Source organism: Siphateles boraxobius, unplaced genomic scaffold, assembly GCF_051911475.1.
Source record: "Siphateles boraxobius isolate OS27281-9 unplaced genomic scaffold, OSU_SipBor_1 24, whole genome shotgun sequence".
Lineage (NCBI taxonomy): Eukaryota > Metazoa > Chordata > Actinopteri > Cypriniformes > Leuciscidae > Siphateles > Siphateles boraxobius.
In genome coordinates this window covers 9,443,994-9,467,813 of record NW_027508855.1, presented here as the reverse complement: position 1 = coordinate 9,467,813, position 23,820 = coordinate 9,443,994, and the positions used below count along the sequence as shown (strand labels likewise).

Below are 23,820 nucleotides of genomic sequence, written 5' to 3'. Positions count from 1 at the left end.
TGTGACACTGAAGACTGGAGTAATGATGCTGAAAAAACAGCTTTGCCATCACAGGAATAAATTACATTATTAAAAATATTAAAATAGAAAATAGTTATTTTAGATATTACTGTTTTTACCATATTTGTGAACAAATAAGTGCAGTATTGGTGAGCATAGTCTAAAAAAATATTATTATTAATTAAATAATTAAAAAATCTTACCGACCCCAAACGTTTGAATGATAGACGTGTAGGCCTGTACATACAGTATGTACTTAAAATAACCACTTCAGGATATTTCAGGACAATCTGTTTATGTACTTACTTTTGGCACATCTTAAACTCATATGAATGATGCAAACATCTTGGAGTTACAATGTAAGCATAGGCACATTTCCCATTTACCCTACCACTGGATCAGATAAATATTCTATTTCATTTTATTTAAGTAACATGGCAATACAAACTATCTACTAAACAAGGACATTTTCTTTCAATTGCACATTATCAAACTCTACAGTCCTACACAGATAGAAACACACCTCACGCTTTAAAAAAAGACCTCATAATCTCAGGGGTTATCTGAGAGAAAATACACACACACACACACAAACACACACACACACACACACACACACACACACACACACACACACACACACACACACACACACACACACACACACACACACACACACACACACACACACACACACACACACACACACACACACACACACACACACACACACCTCTCTTATCTTTAGCTGTTGGCAAAGACTTGACATTTAGGCCCATTGTGTTAAATGACATAATATCATTAATATCAGAATTGTATAGAAATCATGTTAGAAGACTTAAGTAGCAGGCACACACATACCTGGCTGTGTGGTGTTGAGTCCTGGCAGGTGGACAGGAGTGAAGGTGAAATCAGCTCCCGGCAGAGGCTGATCATCTTTACTCATACCGTTCTCATAAAGCTCTCCTTCCACTCGTTTCAGATGCCACGGCAACCCCAGCAAATGAACGACTGCAGATAGATAGAATGAAATATACAATAATAAAACGATAGTGTCAAGTCACCTTTTTTTTATATGGCGCTTTATACACTACTTCTTGTTTTAAAGCAGCTTTACAGTGATAAACAGAAAAATAACGATTCAATGATGCAAAAAGAATTCAATACTGATTTAAAGCAGCTCAAAAATAGACAATAGTAAACTGTCATTATTATTATTATATAAAGAAAGATTTAAGATAGAACGATAGATAGACACAGACAGATAGATAGATAGATAGATAGATAGATAGATAGATAGATAGATAGATCAGGTAGACAGACAGACAAATCACAATGTAATATTGTCTAGAAGAATTTATTAAGGTTTTAAGTAAGATGAATGAAACCGGTCACAGACAAAATTGCATGTTAATTGTACACTGAAAATGAGATTAGAATATTGTATTAAACCCTTCTTCAATACATTGCTTGTTAAATCAAATAACACCCGTCTCCAGCTATGTTTTTTGCGCACACATACATTTAAGGTCTTCTCTTATCCCATCATCTCTTGAATGTGTGAGGAAGGCTGCAGAGGATTCTGGGAGTGGAATATAAATCGCTCAGGTGGCATTTTATGATCTCCCAGCAGTGAAAGGCCTTTGGCGCATGGTAATGACCTCATCCTAATTACAGCCAATAAAAAGGACAAACTCTCATTCTGCTCACCTCAGGGCCTCCGATACCAGCTATCTCATCATGCAGTTTCCCTCTCTCTCTTTCTCCTGTGTGTGTGTGTGTGTGTGTGTGGGATTCAGTCGATCAGGGAAATGAGGTGAGAAGATATACTGACGACGAGGTCTGGAACGGCGAGTGAAAATCAGGTTATTCACCCAGCTAGTTTCTCCCTCTCATTCCCTCCCGTTCCTCAGGCGCACAGGAGTAGCGTGTGGGTTTGCGCGCGTGTGCGCACATTGGGCTCTGCTGTGAGGAGGCGTCTTTACGAGCCATAAAGAGGGATTGGTGTCTCAGCAGGGAGCTGGATCTACATGATCCTCTCTTTTATCTCCCCCTATTCGCCCTCATCTCTCTCTCCCTCACACACACACACACACACACACACACACACACACACACACACACACACACACACACACACACACACACACACACACACACACACACACACACACACACACACACACACACACACACAGTAGCTGCCATTGGCTAAATGACAGATCACCCCAAGCACTGCGATTCAGCTTTAACACAGAAATTAACAGGGTCTAGAGTTCAGTTCAAGAATGGACATAAGATACTTTTCTATTGTCCCATTCACACCTGAAATAAAAAAATGTTTTGGTGATCGGATAGCACTTAATCAGACTGTGATTGATACTACTTTTCGAGGCGGTCAAGGACAAATTCTGACACAGCTAAACTAATAAAGCTGTTGCACAACAAATAATCATTATCTGTCACTTTGATGGCCTGGGATTTAAATTTTCTGTCTAGTGTTTCCCATCCATTGACATTGATATAATAACTTCTCTGGTAAAAGCCATTACCAAGAGCTGTATCAACTTTTTCCTTTTATACTTTTATTCTAAGACAACAGATATAGCACTCGTGTGACCCGCTCACCCAATTTAATAAACAATATTTCATGAATTATTTCTCAGAACTACACCCAGAATCACTTGTTTCTCTCCCCAAACCCTCATATCTCTCTACTGGTTGCAGCGGCACATAAAAAGTTTTTCACCATCTTTATATTTTAATAGTGAACATCTGGGTATTGCACAAGGGTAAAACAATAAAACAGGGTAAAAAGTTTCCAATACAGTTAATCCAATTCCAAAATAATAATAAAATAAAAAAAGTCTTACGTTCAAGAAACATCAGGATTATACAAATTGATTTACCCAATTCGTTAAGTTTATATATCTGTTCAGTGTTGCGGAACTAACACCTCGACAAAAAAAAGAAGAAGAGGAAAATCACTGTTTTTTTTTCAACTTGCAATAATATTTCTATTAAGGATTTTCATAATTTAATAATCTAAAGGCCCGTTCACACCAAGTACGATAACTATAAAGATAACGATAAAGATATAATTCTAAAAATCGTTCTCCATATGTTGAATAGCAGAGTCCACACCACAACTACGATAAAGATATGAGGAACGATATCGTTGGGATCACTTTCAGAACGATTTTTTCCAGCTGTCGAACGATAAAACACTGACAGCCAATCAGAATCCATTCTAATTTAAGGTCTCGCGCATTTAAAATGGCAGATGACATTGCAGAGAAGTTAATCGACGAGGTACAAAAAAATCCTCCACTGTTTGACAAGTCAACCCCCCTTTTCAAGGAAAAAAGATGGATATATGGAGAGCAATCGGTCGTATCCTGGGAATAAATAGTGAGAAGTATTAATGATGAGATATTATGCAGTCTAGCATAGTGTAACAAAATTACCTCAGGTAGGCTATCCAGCGCTAGTTTTGACAACATTGCTGAAGTTGCAGTGAAAAGGCGTTGTATAAGTTACATAAAGGTATTGTTGACTAGGCGATGTTTTTATCCCATCATTGACTTCGTCAGCTAAATTCACAGTTAGATTAGATCGATTACACTAGACTTGCTAGATTCACTGTTTAGATGCGCTCGGGACATAGCATGCTGGCTGAGGACATCTGCTGGCAAAGACGTGTAAAGGCAATAAGAACAGCAAAAACATATTCAATGACATTGTGGTAAACAACAATCAGAGGTGGGCACAAATACATCAAAAATATTTTGTTACAAAATACAAATACTGGCTCATAAAATGTAACAAAATAAAATACAAAATACTGATGTGAAAAATGTATTTAAATAAAATGCAAGTAATTAGTATTTGGAAAATACAAAAATACTCCCACAATAATCTTAAGTCTTTTTTTTTATTACTGAAAGGTCAATAACACAAATATGAGACATGTGTAAATTAAAAATGGCGAAGAAGCAAAATAAAAAAGTATGGGCATTTCACTAAACCTCTACATGGCCTGAAATAGCTCCCTCTGACGTAAATGGCATGTATAGCTGAGTTCACATCAATGGTGTGGTAGGCTGCCCTTAATAGCAAAACGTGTTTGATGTAACGTTAAGCTACGTAGCCATATTATCACCGTTACTCTACTCGTGCCTTAAAGGACAAGTTCGGTATTTTACACTTAACCCGTTTAATCCCACCGGTCACAATTGTGACCGCATCTTTTTTCTTATTTCTGGAAGCTCTGAAAACGTTGTTATTGACTTTGGGCAAGAAATTCAACTTTTAAATGACAAAATAGATTGTCTTGATTAAAATCTATTAATGTCATGTGACTAGTGTGAAAGGTCACATGACCAGATCACTTACTTCCTGCTTGCACATCTAGAAGAAGATGTCTTCCTCAAACTACTACAAAAAGTAGTATGTAAAACATCTTAATTAACAGATAGAACTATCATATTTTGTACATATATTCTTTAAAGGGTCTACTGCTGATATATTTTGAAAATTATACTCCTGCATATATATTTTGCTCGTAAGACTTGTAAATTTGTTTACGGTCACAATTGTGACCGGTAGTATAAAAAAAATTGAATTTTTTCACTTCAATTGAAAAAAAGGTATTGGGTGGTATTGGCAGGTATTGGCAATCCTACACTGAACATACGCAACACCTGTGAGGGGGATGGATGATCTTGACAAAGGAGAAGTGCTCACTAACACAGATTTAGACAGGTTTGCGAACAATATTTGAGAGAAATAGGCCTTTTGTGTACATAGAAAAGGTCTTAGATCTTTGAGTTCAGCTCATGAAAAATGGGGGCAAAAACAAATGTGCTGCGTTTATAATTTTGTTCAGTGTAGTTATCAGTATTCCAGAAACTTTCAATGTGTTGGACCTTCTAGACGTACGTGACACCACCCCCCTCCCCCTCCCCCCAATTGAAAGTGACTGAGATAGTGATGGCTCAGATAGGGAGTACCATGGGTGAAACGGCCCATTTGCCAAGTAGACTATTGAATGGCGATGCAGAGGTGAACTATCTGGAGGATTAGGCAGATGTTCATGAGAACCAATTGGTGTGCCCCACACATGACCACAAACAACCCTTTCTAGAATTTACGGCCCATCTTCAGTGCACTGAATGAGTGCACACACATCTCCCTGAAACTGCCCTAGGACAGGGCCCAAGTGAAGTCATGGTCTAGCCTATAGGGGTCTAGCCCGAACAAGCAGAAGTTCCTCCAGGGTGTAACTTTGTACATAACAACCTTTTCACCTCACTAAGCCTCCTTCATGAAATGACAAAACGAGGTATTGGATGTCTTGGAATGAATTGTGTCAATAGGTCTAATTGAAGAATTTGTATGAATTCTGACTATGGTGTTTCCCACCGGTCACTATTGTGACCGAGTATAAAACCTAATATTTCACTAACTTAACCAACATAAAATCAAAAAAGGCATAATGTTTGAGTGTTAGGGAGGTCTAAGGAGTAAAAATAATGTACTTAAATTGCAAGAAAAAATTTGGGATTAAACGGGTTAAAGCCACATTTTAAAAATACACTGTGTGATTTTTACCCCCATCTAGCGGTGAAAAGGTATATGACCATCCAGTGAATATTAGTTTCTGTTCCTCTCAATTCGGATTTCGTTTTAACTCCTACGGTGGCCAATGTAGTCCAAGATTAGCATGGCTTCCAGTTCGACCTCGTCCATGAGTGAAAGGTGAAGCTTGAATTAACCGTATGTCCCTCTTTGGCTAATGTACTTTCAAGATGGAGGGGCAACATGGCGACCGACATTAGAACCCCCCACCCGTATGTATTTTCAATGGCATATTATACACTCACGAGAATACTTTATTACTTGAACGAAGTAAATATACATTAATGAGCACATATATTTTTGAAAGAACTTAGTGTTTTTAGCTAAGAATAAACTAAAAAAGTTACACAGTGTAGCTTTAAGATCGTTTCTGATGAAATAGAACGGTTAAGATAGAAATTTGGACACATGCTGCTGTCCTGAGAATTTTCGGTTTCTGTGTTAGCACCCCCCCCACCTCCACAATGGTTTCATAGGGGCACTGGAACAATCATTCATAAATATGAACTAAAATTTTGTTTACAAAGACGTGAAACTCGCCGAGTGCTCTGGGGTGTTCACTGATATGCTCACACAAAAATCGCTGCAAAAGATGCTTTCCAACAGTTACCATTCGTTGTAAAACGGTGGACCTATTTTTCCAAACGCCTCAAAACCGGACATTCTTCCGTTGAGAGCTTGAATAATAGACACTCCAGCCCAGTTGGTGGCGATAATGCACCTTTGCCAATGTTTGGATAGCTTAGCCTACGATACCGCGACTGCATAACTACAGAAATAATACATACAACCCCATTCCCGTTTCCGTCAGCGGAGTAATACCATACCTCACAGAACATCCAATACAAGTCAATGGAGTTGGACAAAAACTATGATAAAACCTGTTGGAAAGCATCTTTTGCAGCAATTTTTGTGTAAAAATAACAGACCGAGAATTTGTCACAAAATCAAAATTCCATTTTAATCATAATATATATGATTAATCATATTAATCATAATATGTGTGGGTTTGTTTAACAAACGAGACTCTAACTGCCCTGACCCCGTGTGCCTTTTCCCCAGTAGAATCGCGCTGTGTGCGCAATTACTGAAAAACAATAGGATTGATGATTATTTTATACAAAATCAATATCAATATTACTCATGTAATACGTTTAAAAACGTGTAAAAACTGCAGATGGTGAACGTTATATTGTAAACGCTTTACTTGCTTAGCATGGAGATTTCAGTGGAGTTACGACAGACGCGCTGTTTCATAATAGGTAGGGCCTATGATGTCCTTTTATGAATGACAACACAGTGCATTGTTCTCATAAGGCACAATTATTTTCTCTATACTGCTGTTCAGTGTGCAATATGTGTGTGTGTAGACTGTATATTTTTCACAAAACACTTTACCTTAAAGGGTTAGTTCACCCAAAAATGAAAATGATGTCATTAATGACTCACCCTCATGTCGTTCCAAGCCCGTAAGACCTCTGTTCATCTTCGGAACACAGTTTAATTATTTTAGATTCAGTCCGAGAGTTTTCGGTCCCTCCATTGAAAATGTATGTACGGTATACTGTCCTTGTCCAGAAAGGCAATAAAGACATCATCAAAGTAGTCCATGTCATCAAAGTAGTCCATTTGACCTGTGTTAGTTAGAATTTTTTGAACCATCGAAAATACATTTTGTTCCAAAAATAACAAAAACTACGACTTTATTCAGCATTGTATTCTCTTCCGGTTCTGTTGTCAATCCGCGTTCACGAGGCCGCAGTGACGCTGATGACGTAAGACGAGCTGACGTGTGTCTGGTGCGTCCGTATATTCGGGTTCAAATAAATATGTCTGGTTAAAAAAAAATGCAAGTCTTCCCCTGTGTCGAAATCCTTAAACATGTTTGAAAAGATTGTTTTGTTTCCAGCGTGCGTCTCCCTCAGACTGTAAACGAAGCTCGGGCGCACCAGACACACGTCAGCTCGTCTTACGTCAGCGGACTCATGCACGTGGATTGACAACAGAACCGGAAGAGAATACAATGCTGAATAAAGTCGTCGTTTTTGTTATTTTTGGAACAAAATGTATTTTCGATGCTTCAAAAAATTCTAACTAACCCACTGATGTCACATGGACTACTTTGATGATGTCTTTATTGCCTTTCTGGACAAGGACAGTATACCGTACATAGATTTTCAATGGAGGGACAAAAAGCTCTCGGACTGAATCTAAAATATCTTAAACTGTGTTCCGAAGATGAACGGAGGTCTTACGGGCTTGGAACGACATGAGGGTGAGTCATTAATGACATAATTTTCATTTTTGGGTGAACTAACCCTTTAATGCCGTTTTTAAGAGTTCAAAACTCATTCACTTCTTGGAGGGAGCCCGGTCTACAGGGTGTCACGTGATTTTCGTGCATTTAACCTGGACATTGCCATTGCCAACATCAGACCGAAAATATGGCAAAATCATTTACTATGGTGATTTTTCTTAAGTATTTAAGTATTTGAAATACTCCAAATACACTCCCTCAAAATATTTTGTTACAAAATACATTTAAATTTTTCACACCTGCAAAATACAAATTACAAAATACACTAAAGTAATTTAATACGTATTCAAAATGCATTTAATTGAAATACTGCCCATGTCTGACAACAATTATAATAAAATGTAATCTATAACATCAGTCAATATGATTAAAGCTATTGTAGTACGTTTTTCTGAATGAAACTGTTGTTGATTCATTCGAAAATATGAATACAATTTGTCTTCAAAAGACGACAACTCTCTAATCAGGGTGACGGATTCTCCCAACTCCTCTCCCAAAAGCGCCTGTTTTTCTTTTGATATTTTTTGTAACGTAAAGCAGCAGCAGGTCATCCATTTTCGCTATTTTGAAACCGCAGCGCGGGCGCGCGCGTGCTTAGAATAAAAATACCGTTATCGGTTGTTGGTGTGGACGCATATATAGTTATCTTTATCGTTATCTTTATAGTTATCGTGCTTGGTGTGAACGGGCCTTAAGTCTAGGACAAGTGTAAAACAATAAAACATGGTAGAAGTTTCCAAGAAAGCTTTATGTGATCTTCATTCAATTATGTAAAAAGAAAAAAGAAAAAGTACCCAAAGTTAAAGAAACCAAAAAGTTCAGTGTCATAAAAATTGATTTATTCCCAATTTATTAGAGTTTACCTGTCTGTTTAGAAAAAAATATGAACAGAGCTTTAGACAGGACAACAGAAAGAAGGTGGGCGAGATTGACAGAAGAGAAATTGATAGATGGGCAGATCGATGACATCACAAAGCTCTCTATAGGTGTGTGTGCGTAAGCGAGAGCTGTCCTGTGTGCATGTGTGTGTACGGGATCACAAAGCGCTGTAAAAGTGCGCGTTTGGAAGGTCTCATAAATTCCACAGAGGCCACATTTCTCTCCCCTGCCGGACTCAGAGCCTTGAACGGCAAACATCGATCCCTTAAAACCTCTAACCTCTCCGCTAGTTCTCTCTTTACAACCGCTAATGAAGAGAAAAATCCCTCTCTCTCTCTCCCCCCTTCTTTCTCTTTGCCATTTTTCTCTCTGACCCTTCTCCCCCACTTTTCCACTCTCTTTCGTTCGACAAGATGGACTACTGGGAAGGATTCAGCACTCTTGGAATGGAGAGAGAAATAGAAGGTGAGAAGGACGCCATTCATCAAGGCTTTTGTTAAATCAACAGATTTTAACATGATTTGTAGAGCGCCGGGTAGAGCTAGAAACATACAACATTGATTACGGGATCTGTCGCATACGTGTAGGTATGCACGAGATGAAAGAGAGAGAGATAAAGAGAGAGACAAAGAGACGTGTTTCACAAGAGAGGACTGAGAGCTGCTCACTAGACAAAAGTCCCACATAGATCAAAGCTGGCTTTAACCTTGATGCTGAATAGCAGACTACCCTGAGACTGAGAAATGGTTAAGCTCTCTGAGTTTAATGTCACACTACAGTTTGTTAATATCCTCGGCTAGGAAGCTGGGCTAAAAGAAATGGATTTGTTTATTGTGTGTCCTGGCTATCGGTCAATGAGAACAATGAGCTTTTGTGGGCTGGCCATTGTGGAGGCGAGTCAATGTTGAAAAAGGCACAAGCTTCGTATCCGGGCAAAAACACGATCCCCCTCAGGATGTCTAGAGAGAATGGTCTGGAAGATATTGAATTAAGGTATGTAAAGGACAGGAGGCGGACGTTTTCACATCCAGCTGCTGTTTTAAAATGATGGAAATGTTGTTTAGATGAGGAATGCTGTAGACGGGCGGTTCAGGATAAATTAATAGAGCAGTTATGAGGCTGGGCGGACAGCTTCTGAGGGAGGGTCTTACAGCCAATGACAGGAGAGGTTTTTGTGAATTGATCATCGTTTGTTGAGATATTGTAAAAATGCTTTGCATGAATGTTCGCAGGGTCATATTTCCACCGTTGTCTGACCTCGCCACTTTGCCCAACTGAGATAACTCCATGACTTTAAAATGAAGACAGAAGACAAATGTTAGGCCTAGAAGACTAGGCCTTTCTCTTCAAGAGTAGATAAACCCTCCATTTTAGTGAGGAGAGAACAAAGACACCTCTTCATTACAAAAAAAACCCATCCTTTCTTAGAGGACTGAGATGATTGGCAGCATAAATCTGTCATTTTCTTCTTGTTTATGGAAAACTTGCATGGAGATGACTGAATGCAAAAAAGAGAAAGAAAACAAAACAACAAAAAAGGACAGATTTTCATGGAAATGCTGTCAATCAAATTTTCACTGATGTCAGACAATCAGATTTTAGCACTCTTTGTACTATGTAAGAAAACTTCACTAATCATTGAAACATATAAACATGCAAAAAAAAGAAGTGAATTTGTGTAAAAAAAGAACATTTCTTTTAAATGAATCAGTTGTTTAAGGTAATGTCTTGACTGAACTAACAGTATAATGATGGCATGACTGCTACTTGCAATCATTGTAACATATACAATTTATCAATTTTAGGAGTCATGAGGAAATTGCTCCCTTTCTTGATGTGGTTTAAAATGATTTAATATTAAAAGCTGTAATGTTTTTTTTATAGGTAATATACCTGGAGAGCAAAGTACTTGTAATATTAAATTATAGACAACATCACATGAAGACTCATTAAATAAATTAAAAAGCAACACACAGATCTCAACACTTGAAACTCTGGAAAGGTAACGCTTAATTAAATTGTCATTTTGAGTAGAGTAACTGAAACTCAAATCCAGAAATACAAAACAATAAGTTTCCAAACATGATCCGAACACAATCAATAACAACAATGTAAATAAAACTAGCAAACAAATGCAATTATATTAATTATGTATGCCCCAGTGCATGCTGGGAAGAGGGCAAATGGGCAAACCACAAAACCCTTTTCCCGTGTAAGCCCATTCTAGGATTTCAGTTTTAGGAGGGGCTGAGTCCCCTACCTAATAATGAGCTGATCTGGCTCAGAACAAAACATCTCTTTTAACTGTGAGATGTCATGAGTCTGAACCTTTCTCACCTGACAACTTTTTAAAAAATGAATTAATTAAAAATACATTCTAGTCAATTTATGTACAGTATAAAAGCAACTGTGATGAATCTTATTTTGTGGTTTCACTGTAGCGGAGAGCATTTGGATAGAGAAATGAAGAATCTCTGTGAGTACTATGTGAGACTGAACATCTCCCTATGACACTTAGGATCGAAAGGATAATAATGCAACTTTACATTTCAAATAAACTTCAACTTTTAACGGGAAAGCAAGCCAATTATCGTACTGATATCGTTAAAGGCAGCAGCCATCGTCGATATCTCTGACTATCGTCGATACACGATATCGTCTATCGGCACAACCCTAATATATAAATATATATATATATATATATATATATATATATATGGAATAAATAAGCCTATACGCTAAATTACGCTAACCCTGTTTGTTTTCTTCATCTTTTTTTCAAAATTATGTTTTGTTTTTATTGTGAGTTAGGCTTGCTACGGTAGTCTGTGTTACCGGTGTTACACGGTGTTCAGTCGCAACACTGGTTTTCGCATCACTTGCATCACTTGCCCACCGCGACACCGAGAAAAAAAACTAAAAACATTTAACGACGCAGTATCCGTTAAGTCCTGCCTATCACACACACACCCACGACCCAAAGAAAAGACGAGCATCAGTATTGAGTTCTCTTTTGGGTTTTTCATTTCAAATAATGACGAACCCACCATTCAAGCCATTCGCAAAGACCCGCCCCCTTTAGTTACTGTTGCTATGTCAGACAAGCCATGCCGCTCTCATGCCACACACTGTGGCTGAACCCGAAATCGCCCCCCAGACTGATCTCATGAAATGGCGTATGTATGACACGCCAATTCGTATTTCCATTTTTGGCGTGCTATCAACACGCATAATCGCTTTTCAGCGTGTTTATCAACGCCTTTGACTTAACGTTATATTACTGTATTATGTATATATAGATATATGACCTACCCCAACCCCGTCCCTAAACCTACCCGTCACTGGGGTTAATACCATTTATGAGTGTTCTCCTACCATCCTAGGAAAAAAAAGATCGCTCCACAGATGTAGATATAGATTAGGGCTGCAACTAACGATTATTTTGATAATCGATTAATCGGACGATTATTTTTTCGATTAATCGATTAATCGGATAGAAATTAAATTAGATTTTTTTTTTTATTATAACTAAATAAAACCGTAAATCAGGGTATTTATGTGTAAAAGTGTACTTTAAAAAGTGCAAAAGCCACACATTGAGTTTTACTAATATCAATATTTGCATTGTTTTTAATGATAATTGCTGATGGCAAGTTGACAAACATGATTATTGTTAAAAAAATGATATCCAACATATTATGTTTTAACACAATTTTTGTTAAAAAAAATTTACACAGACATGTTGTTCAGATGTGAATATCTGAACTAAAAACAAACTAAAAACATCTAAAATATATAATTCATTTAATTTTTATTTAAAATTAATTATATATAAGGAATATAAGGATAAAGAATATAATATATATTATATATATAATATATAAAAGAATATAATATAAGGATAAATTGATTAAATAAATATAGAAAGACTGAAAACAATTGTGTGAATGTAGAGCCGCAGTAGATCGCGTTTGAAAAACAATTAAAACTTAGTAGACAAATGCTATAAAAAGAGAACGGAATGGAGGTAACGTTACCCAGCAAGCTAACAGGCTTGAGTAAAGGACAGGAGAAATTATGCATTAGTGCACAAGCATTCGCTGAAAACCACTGAGTACAGTGACTAAAAAACAATATTTTACTGCGGCTGTTATTAACTGCCTTTGTATTTAATGCTTCACTTTGTAAACACCGTTTTAATTTAACCTATTTCTGCGGTAGCGCTATTTTAATCCATCACTTACGTTGCGAGCGAACTGATTGCGCAACCTGATGCTCGAGACAAAATACAGACATCCCGGAAGTCCTGGGAGTCTCCCGCATATTGATTGCGGCTCCCTGATGCCCGCGAATTAGTTCAAACTCCCGAAATCTAGAGCGCGCAAGCAAGAGCGCGCAAGCGAGACAGAACAGACTGCTCCAAACCGTGTAGCGCGCGCGCTCGGCAGAGCGCCTGAGGGAGAGAGACCTTGCGTGTGTGTGCGTACCAGTAAACGCTCCCCGTGACGTAAGCAGACCAACTAATCGATAATGACATTCGTTGACAACGATTTTCATAATCGATTATAATCGATTTTATCGATTAGTTGTTGCAGCCCTAATATAGATTTTGCTTCGTTTCGCTCGGACATTTAACGGCGTACACATACACGCGGAATCACTCGGACATTTAATGGCGTAGACATACACGCAAAAGATTTCGGCGTGGACATACACGCGGATAGCTCAAAATGCGTATAGATAACACGCCACTTGACTTGAAAGTGGCGTGTATGTTTACGCAAAGTCATGATGTCATGTTGCGCCCCCTATACCCTCAAATAGGGCGTTATTTGAGGAGAAAGACATTTTTAATGATGTGGACGTAATTGAGTGCACTTACTCAATCGAACATTGCACTGCATTAACGAGTGTACAATGTACGCTCAATGGCTGTCCGAATTCGCTCACTCGTTTTCATACACTCCTTGAAGTGAACAGTATTAGTGGACTAACGTATAGAATAGGCCTAACTTGGTGAATGAGGGTTTAGGGGGCGATTTCGGATTCAACCCATGTTCTCAAGCAGTGAAAAATAGAGGACACTGACAACGCGCTGACAGACAGGACCGAACAGGTAATATTTAATATGAAACAAAGTCTCAACTTTCAAATTTGGTCAGTCAAAGAAAATTAAACAATAAATAGGCCTACCGTTTTGTGGCTCTTTAATGTGTCGTGACAGACTGCCTCAGTTAAAGCCAAGTTCAAATCCACCGACGTTAATCGACTAACTCTCCTGGCTGCTTTGCCGGACAAAAATGGTGGATTTTGATTGGTCAGATCGCATGTTAATCAAACTCCCTGCGAAGGATGGATTGACGCTAACGTTAATTTAAAAGAGAAAGTGAAGTGCTGCCGCGCCAGCTTTTTATAAGCGCTGTAAAAAAATATTGTTTCGTTCTCAAATTAGCGCCAGTTCAGGGGACAATAACCGCACCGGCCCCCACCGGTGATACCGGTATTACCGTTGTTGTCACAGGTCGATTAACCGGTGGGAAAATATCCTCACCATCACATCCCTAGAGTGTACCCAAATACATATACAAGTTGTTTACCCATAAACAAATTAAATCAAAGTAAACCTTTACAGTTTCGAATGACATTATATGACGGCTTACCAAAAAACTTTTTGTTTATTTATCTTAGCCGGAAACACAAAGGTCTAAACCTAGGGTGGGTAAACCATAGCACAGGAGAAATCCTAAACTGCGTGATTCTTCAGCAGGATTGTTTGTGCACCCAGAGCACTGTACATCACCCTGGTTCAAAGGAGCCTGCTAAATGACAAGTGACTGCTGCTGATAAAAGCTGACTGCGAACTGATGAATGCAAATGAAGTACAATTAATCTGAGAATGCAGAGACACATTTATTTCTACACACATCATGCCGGAGCTGGCAGATAAAAAGAGAAAAATACATGAAATGGTGATGAGATGCTTGTCAAAAGGTGCATCAAAAGATGGTGTCATTTTTTAATGCTAAAACATTATCATGATCTCAGCTTGATGTACAGAATCAATAAATTACCTATAAAAAAAAATCCATTTCGTTTAGAATATACACACTTACCCCTTTAGGTAAAAAAGATTAGAAATCAGATCTCAAAATTAGACTCTTCCTATTCAAGCATGCAGCCGAACTCCTTGCCAACGCTCTGGACTGGACTACTGTAATGCGCTTTTCAGCTACAATCAAACCTCTGCAAATGATTTAGAATGTGACAGTGGTTTTTAACAAACCCAAGAGAGCGCATGTTATGTCTCTCTTTGTCTCACTCCACTAGCTGTCAGTTGCTGCCCGCACGCATCAAGTTTAAGTCACTGATGCTTGCGTACAGAACACTCGGCGGATCTGCACCCTCACTACTGTAAATCAATGTTCCCTCCAGAAACCTGCAGTCATGGTACCAGCACAAAGAGCTGTATAATAACTCTCTCAAACCTTCACATTCATTGTCCCTTGATGGTGGAATGATCTTCTCTATCTGACTGCATCAGAAAAGGTGAATCCCTCTCTACCTTTGAAAAACAAGACAACTCACAACTGTTAATGGAAAAATATCTCCATTCTCTACCCTCTAACCTATATTTCTGTAATAGCTTGTACTTTGTACTATTCCAAGCAATTTTGGAACTTTTTATTGTGGCACTTTTCAATTACTGTACCACTAGGATGGTTTAAGAAGGTTTAAGTATTCCTCATTTGCAAATTGCTTTGGATAAAAGCATCTGCTAAATGAATAAATGCAAATCTCAATTGTTTCTCCTAGACAGCAATTAGATTAAATGGAAAGCAAAATGAGAGAGAGAGAGAGAGAGAGAGAGAGAGAGAGAGATCTTTCTTCTGAGAGAAAGTAAAAAAGTACCCTAGTAATCTCATACGTGTCTCCTCTAGAGATCTCCACAACGTCTCGCTTGAGCTTCAGATTTGTCAAGATCTCAAAGTCTGCAATGAAAAGCATTTCTCATCTAATTCATCCAGACCAAATGTTCTGAGCTATGCAATTCAATATTTTTAGGTTTTGTTCATTATTTTATTATAGCTGTATAAAGTATGTCAACAATCATCTCATTTATGTCTATTTTTCTATCATTTAATTAAATAAATAAAAAACACTAAAAAACAAAAATCAATCATGTTCCAAGTGAATTTAGGCATCACAACATTATAATGTGCAGTTTAAAAAATTGATATTTAAAGATTTACTAAAGGTTAAATTTAACAACGTTATTAAATTATTATTGATTTTAAAGATGAACCTAAAGAAGTGAGTGTTAGATGGTCATCTAAATGTAAAAAATAGGGTAAATGGGCATGCACAATAAAATATTAATTGTGCATGTTTTTTGAACAATTAAATATTATGCACATACTGTATAGTATACATCGTGGGAAAATGGCAGAAAATATCTAACATTTATGATGCAGAAACATTCCAAAGTAGAAAAAACACTGAAGCTAGGATAAATCTTTATCTGATGAAACCCCTCTCATGAGGCAGACTAACATGTTAATAAAGTCATCCTATCACTCTGAATAGCTTCATCTATCAGTCTGTTTAATTGTCATAAGTACAGGCTTTATAAATGGCAGTTTATTTGAATAGATATGTGACCATGGCATTCCACTCACAAAGGCAACCAAATATACAAAAGCAAGGGTATAGACCTTATGTAGCTCCACCGCTTTTCAGCACTGCACTCGTTGTGTTCTGTCTTCCGGTTTGTATTTCCATAGCATGAAGGTAAGATCTTAGGGATTTATGAATTTACCGCTCGTTTTAAATTCTTCCCGATCTACTCACTTTTGTTATGACAAACGTTAAAACATTACAATGCTTATGATAACTTTTCAAAACTCTAAAATAAGTAAGTCCACTTCACAGAGGCCATAAAAATATACAGAGCAACCACAAAAACAGAAGTTCAGAGACTACAATTGGCTGTGCACGCGTTTCTCTGGCGCATAAGGTCTATAGGTGTTCTCTGAATAACATGCTTTCCTATCCATCAGCCGAAACCCCCTATTGCTTAGCCTAAGGGTGTGTCTTTATCCTCTGGAAGCAAACATGCAAACACACACAGATACACAAAATTCAACTGTTTGATTTCTTCCCTTTAAAGGGAAATGGCAGAAAACCACTCTGCTGAGTGGGGTCTTCTGGGATCTAGTGGGGTTTTTTCATTGATCTAGTGTTTTGATCATAAAAAGACAAATTATGATCCATAAACGTGCATCCATTTTCAACTGCTGTTGAAGCAATTAAGTGTTTTTCACAACTTAAAATTAGTAAAATTGCAAAAAAAATACTTAGTGAGTGTATGTGTGTGTAAAAACTATGGCTGTTCACTTAATCTAATTATTTGTTTACATCTATATTTGCTGTGAAAATACGCAAAAGGAAGATGATTAAAGACATTTCATTATTGTGAAAGATGAAAGCAATGACTTGCATGGAATCTTTCAATCGAGACTGACAACCCTAGTAAAAATGTGTACGTGTATATGCATATAGATCTCATATATGGCTGCTGTATTATGCATGTGTTAGGTAGAAAGTAACATCACAAACAGCATGTGTGTATAAAGTGAAAATGAATAATACAGCAGCGGATGCCAGATTCACCGGAGAGAAAACTACACCCACGCTCATACCCATATGTCTACTGCTTCCTGCTCCATGGCCTTTTGCACGTTTAATGTTGAATGGGTCCCTGCCTTCTCCACCCAGTCTCAGCTTGCCACACCCTCACAATGCCTCACCTATTTCAGTACTGCCATGTCCTACACCGCTCCATCTACTTCATTCCTGCATCACTCCATCATTTACCAGTGGATTCAGATTCAGTAAATCCACATTCAATAAAAAGATTTTCTGGAATGAATAAGGTTGTCCAGTTCATCTCTAAAGCTAGTCATTTAATCACATAAGCCTGATGGTTTTTAAAGTTTTTGATGTCACGGACCCTGTATATTCTTGTAGCAAATCACAGCTCAACAGAGCCATTTACTAGAATCAGAAGAGAGAGCTCACTTTATTTTCTCCATTGTTTATTTGGTGAAGTAAGTTAAAGGAATCATATTTTGAGAGATCAAATTTTCCCCGACCCAGTCCAAAAATATCATATATTGCAATTCAGCTCATCCTGAAATGCTTGAATGTGATGGCAGAAATTTAAATTCAAACTGCCCATTCAGTGTACACTACAGTATACACCCTAAAAAATGCTGGGTTGTTTCAACCCATGTTTGGGTCAAATATGGACAAACCCATATTTATAAAAATATAAATTGAAACAACCCAGCATTTTTAGAGTGTATTAGGCCTCTCACATAGGCTTTGCTAAAAAATAATAAAATAAAAAAGAAACTGGACAAATATTGTAAAGTGTTAACACATATAATTTAAAAAGTACATTTAAAAGAGTCTAACAGGTAATTTCGTTTCCTTTAACATTATCTTTGATTTCTGATATCTTCTGGTAGATTTTGAAGCCATTGTAGCTCCATAAATCAAGATAATTAAAACCTGGCTGATGTGACTGGACATTTTAGCTTTTGTGCTGACATTTTTAGTTTGGATAGATGGAGGTTCGTCTCACTGAAACCATCTTACTTAGTCCCCTGGATACTATCAGCTGCTATCTGGGTCATTGCACTCATACAAAAACACCTCCCATTTAACACAAACCTACAGAAACCTGCCTTTGACACACACCCAAAAAAAACCTCAAATGCGTAATAAAATGTTTGCCACTCTGCATTGTTATTATGGGTCAGCGTATCATAATGTAAAAAAAAAGAAAAAAAGTATAATGTCTAAAACCCTCTCTCACTCTAACACACACACACACACACACACACACACACACACACACACACACACACACACACACACACACACACACACACACACACACACACACACACACACACACACACACACACACACACATACACACAAACACACCGATTCACGCAGCGCCTTTGATACATTTTCATCAACAATTATTGATTGCCTCTCTCTCTTTGTCCCTGCAGGATCCTTGACTCAATTAGGACATAACAAACACACACACACACACACACACACACACACCACTTAATGTCTTAATAGTGTGTGCAAGTCTGGTAGCTAACGTGTGCTTGTTAAAGTAAAAATTGTGGTGAGGTCAGATGATACAGCCTCATTAAATTCATTCAATTAAATAAACACAGACCAATTAAAACCCTTCTTTTACGATAAACACTCTATGAAAACATCTGACCTTAATCTAAACTGTGAACCCAATACTGTCTCTTATTCTTTCCCTAATGATAATTATATACTCATACCTGAACAGAAAAACTTCAACAGAAAGATCTTATGATTAACTATGATTTTAAATTTCCTTTAAAATCCATCATCCATAAAATTACACAAATCTCACCCTGTGTGTGTTTTTTTATTTTATTATTATTATTATTATTTTTGGCTAATTTGATCACGATTTCAGTTACCAGTGCATTAGTCTCAGCTCCAATGAACAATTTCTACCATTTTTAAAGTAATACTCTAGATTAAATACAAGCACATAGAAAACAGATAAAAAAATAAAATAATAATAATAATAACATCAACACTTTTTAAAACAAAATTGAAGAATGATATGGTAATATTTTTTCCATTAGTTTTTCCCCATTTCCATTCCACAGATTTCACGAAACAATCAGTGAAATTATATGTGTGGCAACCAAGGTTATTATAGTTTTGCATTTTTCATTAGTTTTTATTTTTATTTCGTTTTGAATTTTTGTTTTCAAATTCAGTTTAGTTTTAATTAGTTTTTAAAGTGGGTTTGCTAGTTTAGTTTAGTTTTTATTTTTTGAAAATGCTTAGTTTTAGTTTAGTTTTTATTAGTTTTAATGTTAGTTTTAGTCTTTTTTTGGATTTTGGGTTATTTGTCAGGGGCAAGATTCAAAAAGGTCAGAAAAAGAATTGTGTAATAATAACTCAACGAAAACATCATACAATTTTAGAAATATCTATTCAACAATAAAACCAGTACATAAAATGTACATATGGGCACAAATATGTAAACAGTCTGCAAAATGTGTAAGTGACGTGTGCCAGGAAAAAAAACTAAATAGCAAATAAACTAAAGACGACATAAACTGCATTTCTAAATAAGTAAGAAATATTGTGTATTGCCTATCTTGCTAGGTAAGTCTTGCTAGTCTTTGTCCTATTTAAAGTAGGCTAATACTGAACGTGAAACAAAATCTGGAACAAAAAAGTGGATTAACAGTTTTCTAGCAATATTAATTATTAAAATTAAGCACAAAAAAAGAGTTCATACCCAAACAGAGTATTAAAAACCTCCTTGCAAGGTAAGTATTGCTAGTCTTTGTCCGATTTAAAGTAATACTGAATATGAAAATAAAAATTAAAAAAATCTGGAACAAAAAAGTAGATTAAAAATGTATTAAAACAAAAATAATACTCAAGAGTATTAAAAAACTCAAAATACATGGAGAAAATCATTGAGCAAATACAGGCTATTTCTCATTAAAGAGCAGTGAATTCTTTTCTCTTTTTATTTTGTTGTTTGATTGATATTAAGTGCACAGACGGCATTAGGTTTATTACGCACTGTCACTTTAAGACCGAGTGCAGATCCAATTGCACTGATGCACATCCGATATTCTCACAACTGTATGTTCTGTAAAGACATAACTGACTGTGTTTGCATGAATACTCTCCAAAACGGACATTTATACATAATGCTGTGTATTTGTCCATTCAGACGCGAAAGAGAGCTCAATTCAGTCCTTGCGCGCTGTATAGCGCGCTGTATAGCTGTCTATCATTTGTCATATAGTAATAACACCTTGTTTTATTTTATTTTTTATAAGTTATGAGCTATAAATAATTAAAGTGTGATATTTAAATTACGCAATTGAAAGTGCGCAGCTCTGAATGCACGAGCTCTGCCTAGCACACACAAACTGACAGCTTTACCGCTTGTTTCGCTATTTGTTGCGCTTATCAAGTTAATGGTTACATTTCGGAGATATCAAGTAGCTATATAAAGCTACATTAAACATTCCACACACATCGCAATGACGATATAAGTGTTATTTTTTTATTAATTGACCCACGGATTATCCAAAGCGTCCGACTCCGCGGTATTAAACATATAGGCTACATATAAGGCACACTGTCTAACATTCGCACAACCTTTGAACTAAAAATAAAATAAAAAGTGCATTCATCTTTTGCATGACGCGGGCCATAAAATTAATGTCGGACCGGCTACTCATCTGTATTGAATAATGACATAACATTATTTAATATTTGAATCACAGCTTATATTTTTGATATCGACAACCCAAGTGCATTTTACCTCAAATTTGCGACTAGATAACTTTCTAAAGAAGGCGCAATCGCTTCTCGGGTCGACATTAACACACAGACAATAATGTATTCAGAATTAAAAATATTTTTGCACCACTTTTTAATGTGTGATTGTGTAAAGGTGTTCACGAGATACCAACCTTTCGCGAACTTGCTTTCAACGTCGAACCCTCGTTTTCATGGAGACGCGGTGTGCACGGAGGGGAGGGGCTGTGTGTGTGTGTGTGTGTGTGTGTGTGTGCGCGCGTGCATGTGACAGAGAGACGGAGGGAGAGCAGGGAAAGGAAATGCAGCTGAACACTGCGTGTTTTAAATAGCGTTAAAAATGAAAGACATTGACAAAGACGAAAACTAAGGACATTTACTCTATTATTTTATTTTATTTTAGTTAGTTTTGCCAAACACACATTACAGTTTTAGTTAGTTATCGTTTTTTTGTAATGCCTCGTTTTTATTTTTATTTTAGTTAACGACAATGTTTTTTCCCACCTAGTTTTCGTTTTTTCGTTCGTTTTCGTTAACGATTATAACCTTGGTCGCAACTGATAATCCACAGTTTTCCTGAAGAATTACATTGGCCTGATTCTAACCTTAACCCAATCCTAACACTACCCTAAAAGACAATGCTATGTTTTAGATAGAATATTTACGATATGCCTATTGGCCAATTAAAATACACTTGAGCACCGGCACACAACACAGTCACATTTGCAGTTACCATGTTTTATGGGTCCTTTTCTTCTCATCTGTGATGCTTTTACTCAACCGGACAAAAGTTTTTGTTCAGCATGTGAAGATAATGCAGATTCATTCGTTCTTTATGTTCCTCTTTATCTTTATTCCTTTTATCCCTTTGCTTCCCTTCATTTGCACAGAAAATGAACTGAGAACACATTTAGATTGTTGGATAAGAATGAACGTTAAGAGACAAAGCAGACGGAGTGCATCTGTTTAGACAGGGTGCCACTAACAATGGGGTGAAAGACACCATACGATCATTAAAGGCACATCTCCAGAGCATGCACATGTGTGCACACACACACACACACACACACACACACACACACACACACACACACACACACACACACACACACACACACACACACACACACACACACACACACACACACACACACACAGAGCAAATCTTTTCTCTGGCATAATTAAAGGAATAGTTATTATTCCTGTACACCCAAATATTTCATGAGGAAAAAAATCTGTGGGTAAAATTTGACTCATTTGCCATTATTCAACAAAAAAAACGTTGACCTGCAGAGCAAATTGTGTTCAGCATTCTTTAAATAATATATAATAATATATATATAAATAATATATGTAAATAATAATAATAAATATATATACACACACATTACCGGTTACAGTCAATGTTGATGAGTATGATTTTTTGGTTTTGAATTTATTAAATTAATACTTCATTAAACTGATCAAAAGTGAGGTTAAATGGATGTAATGCCTACTGAAAACTCAGCTTTGCCATCACAGGAATAAATTGCATTTTAAAATATTTTAAAAATTGAAAACAGTTATTTTAAATTGTAATAATATTTGAGAATATTATTGTTTTTTTGTTGTTTTTTTACTGTATTTTTGATCAAATACATGCAGCCTTGGTGAGCATAAGAGACTAAACTCATAAGAGAAAAATTCTTACCAACCCCTTAATGAATTGGCACAAATTATAATTCAATTAACATTTACTTTATGAACGCTTCACAGACCATATAACAACAATGGTCGCATCCTGCAGTTTTGCTTTATACAACATTCATATACAAGATTAGACTCTTCCTATCAGAGCAGGCCACACAACTCCTTGTCCAATCTCTTGTTCTCTCCAGACTGGACTATTGTAATGCTCTCCTAGCGGGCCTTCCGGCATGTACTATCAAGCTTTTCCAACTGATCCAGAATGCAGCAGCGAGGGTGGTCTTCAAAGAGCCGAAGAAAGCCCAGGTCACACCTCTCTTCATCAGTTTGCACTGGCTGCCAATAGCCGATCGCATCAAATTCAAGGCACAGAGTGTTTGCCTACAAGACAACCACTGGCTCTGCACCAATATACCTAAACTCGCTAGTTCAGACTTAAGCGCCCTCCAGAAGCTTGAGTTCTGCAAGTGAATGACGCCTCGTGGTGCCATCATCCCAAAGATACACAACATCACTCTCACAAACTTTTACCTGGACTGATCCCAGCTGGTGGAATGACCTGCCTATCTCTACCCGTCTTTACACATCTTTTTCGTCAGCACTCATCACCTGGTCAATTAATACTAGCACTTACCTTTTCTATTCTATTCTATTTGTTTTTTTTTTCTTTAAAAAATAAAATAAAACCTTGCTATGTGTACTGTGCTAGACTAACTGAGACTAGTTACAGAACTTGTATACTGTTGCCCTCTTGTTGGTCTGATTGCTTGTTCTCCTCATTTGTAAGTCGCTTTGAATAAAAGCTTCTGCTAAATGATTAAATGTAAATGTAAATGATCATAATAGTTTTAATTTCTGAAATTCTATTTGCT

The 23,820-nt window shown here is 36.9% G+C and overlaps 1 protein-coding gene across 5 annotated transcripts in view; it reads right to left on the bottom strand.

The window, feature by feature from the left end:
• The window catches only part of tenm1 (teneurin transmembrane protein 1), a 212,099-nt gene that overhangs the window by 101,417 nt on the left and 86,862 nt on the right, over positions 1–23,820 (bottom strand). For all 5 annotated transcript variants that reach the window (XM_077241257.1, XM_077241256.1, XM_077241259.1 and 2 more), the window contains exon 6: positions 862–1,011. In XM_077241257.1, the coding sequence (XP_077097372.1) occupies positions 862–1,011 (150 nt within the window). The remainder of the gene's footprint in view (positions 1–861; positions 1,012–23,820) is intronic.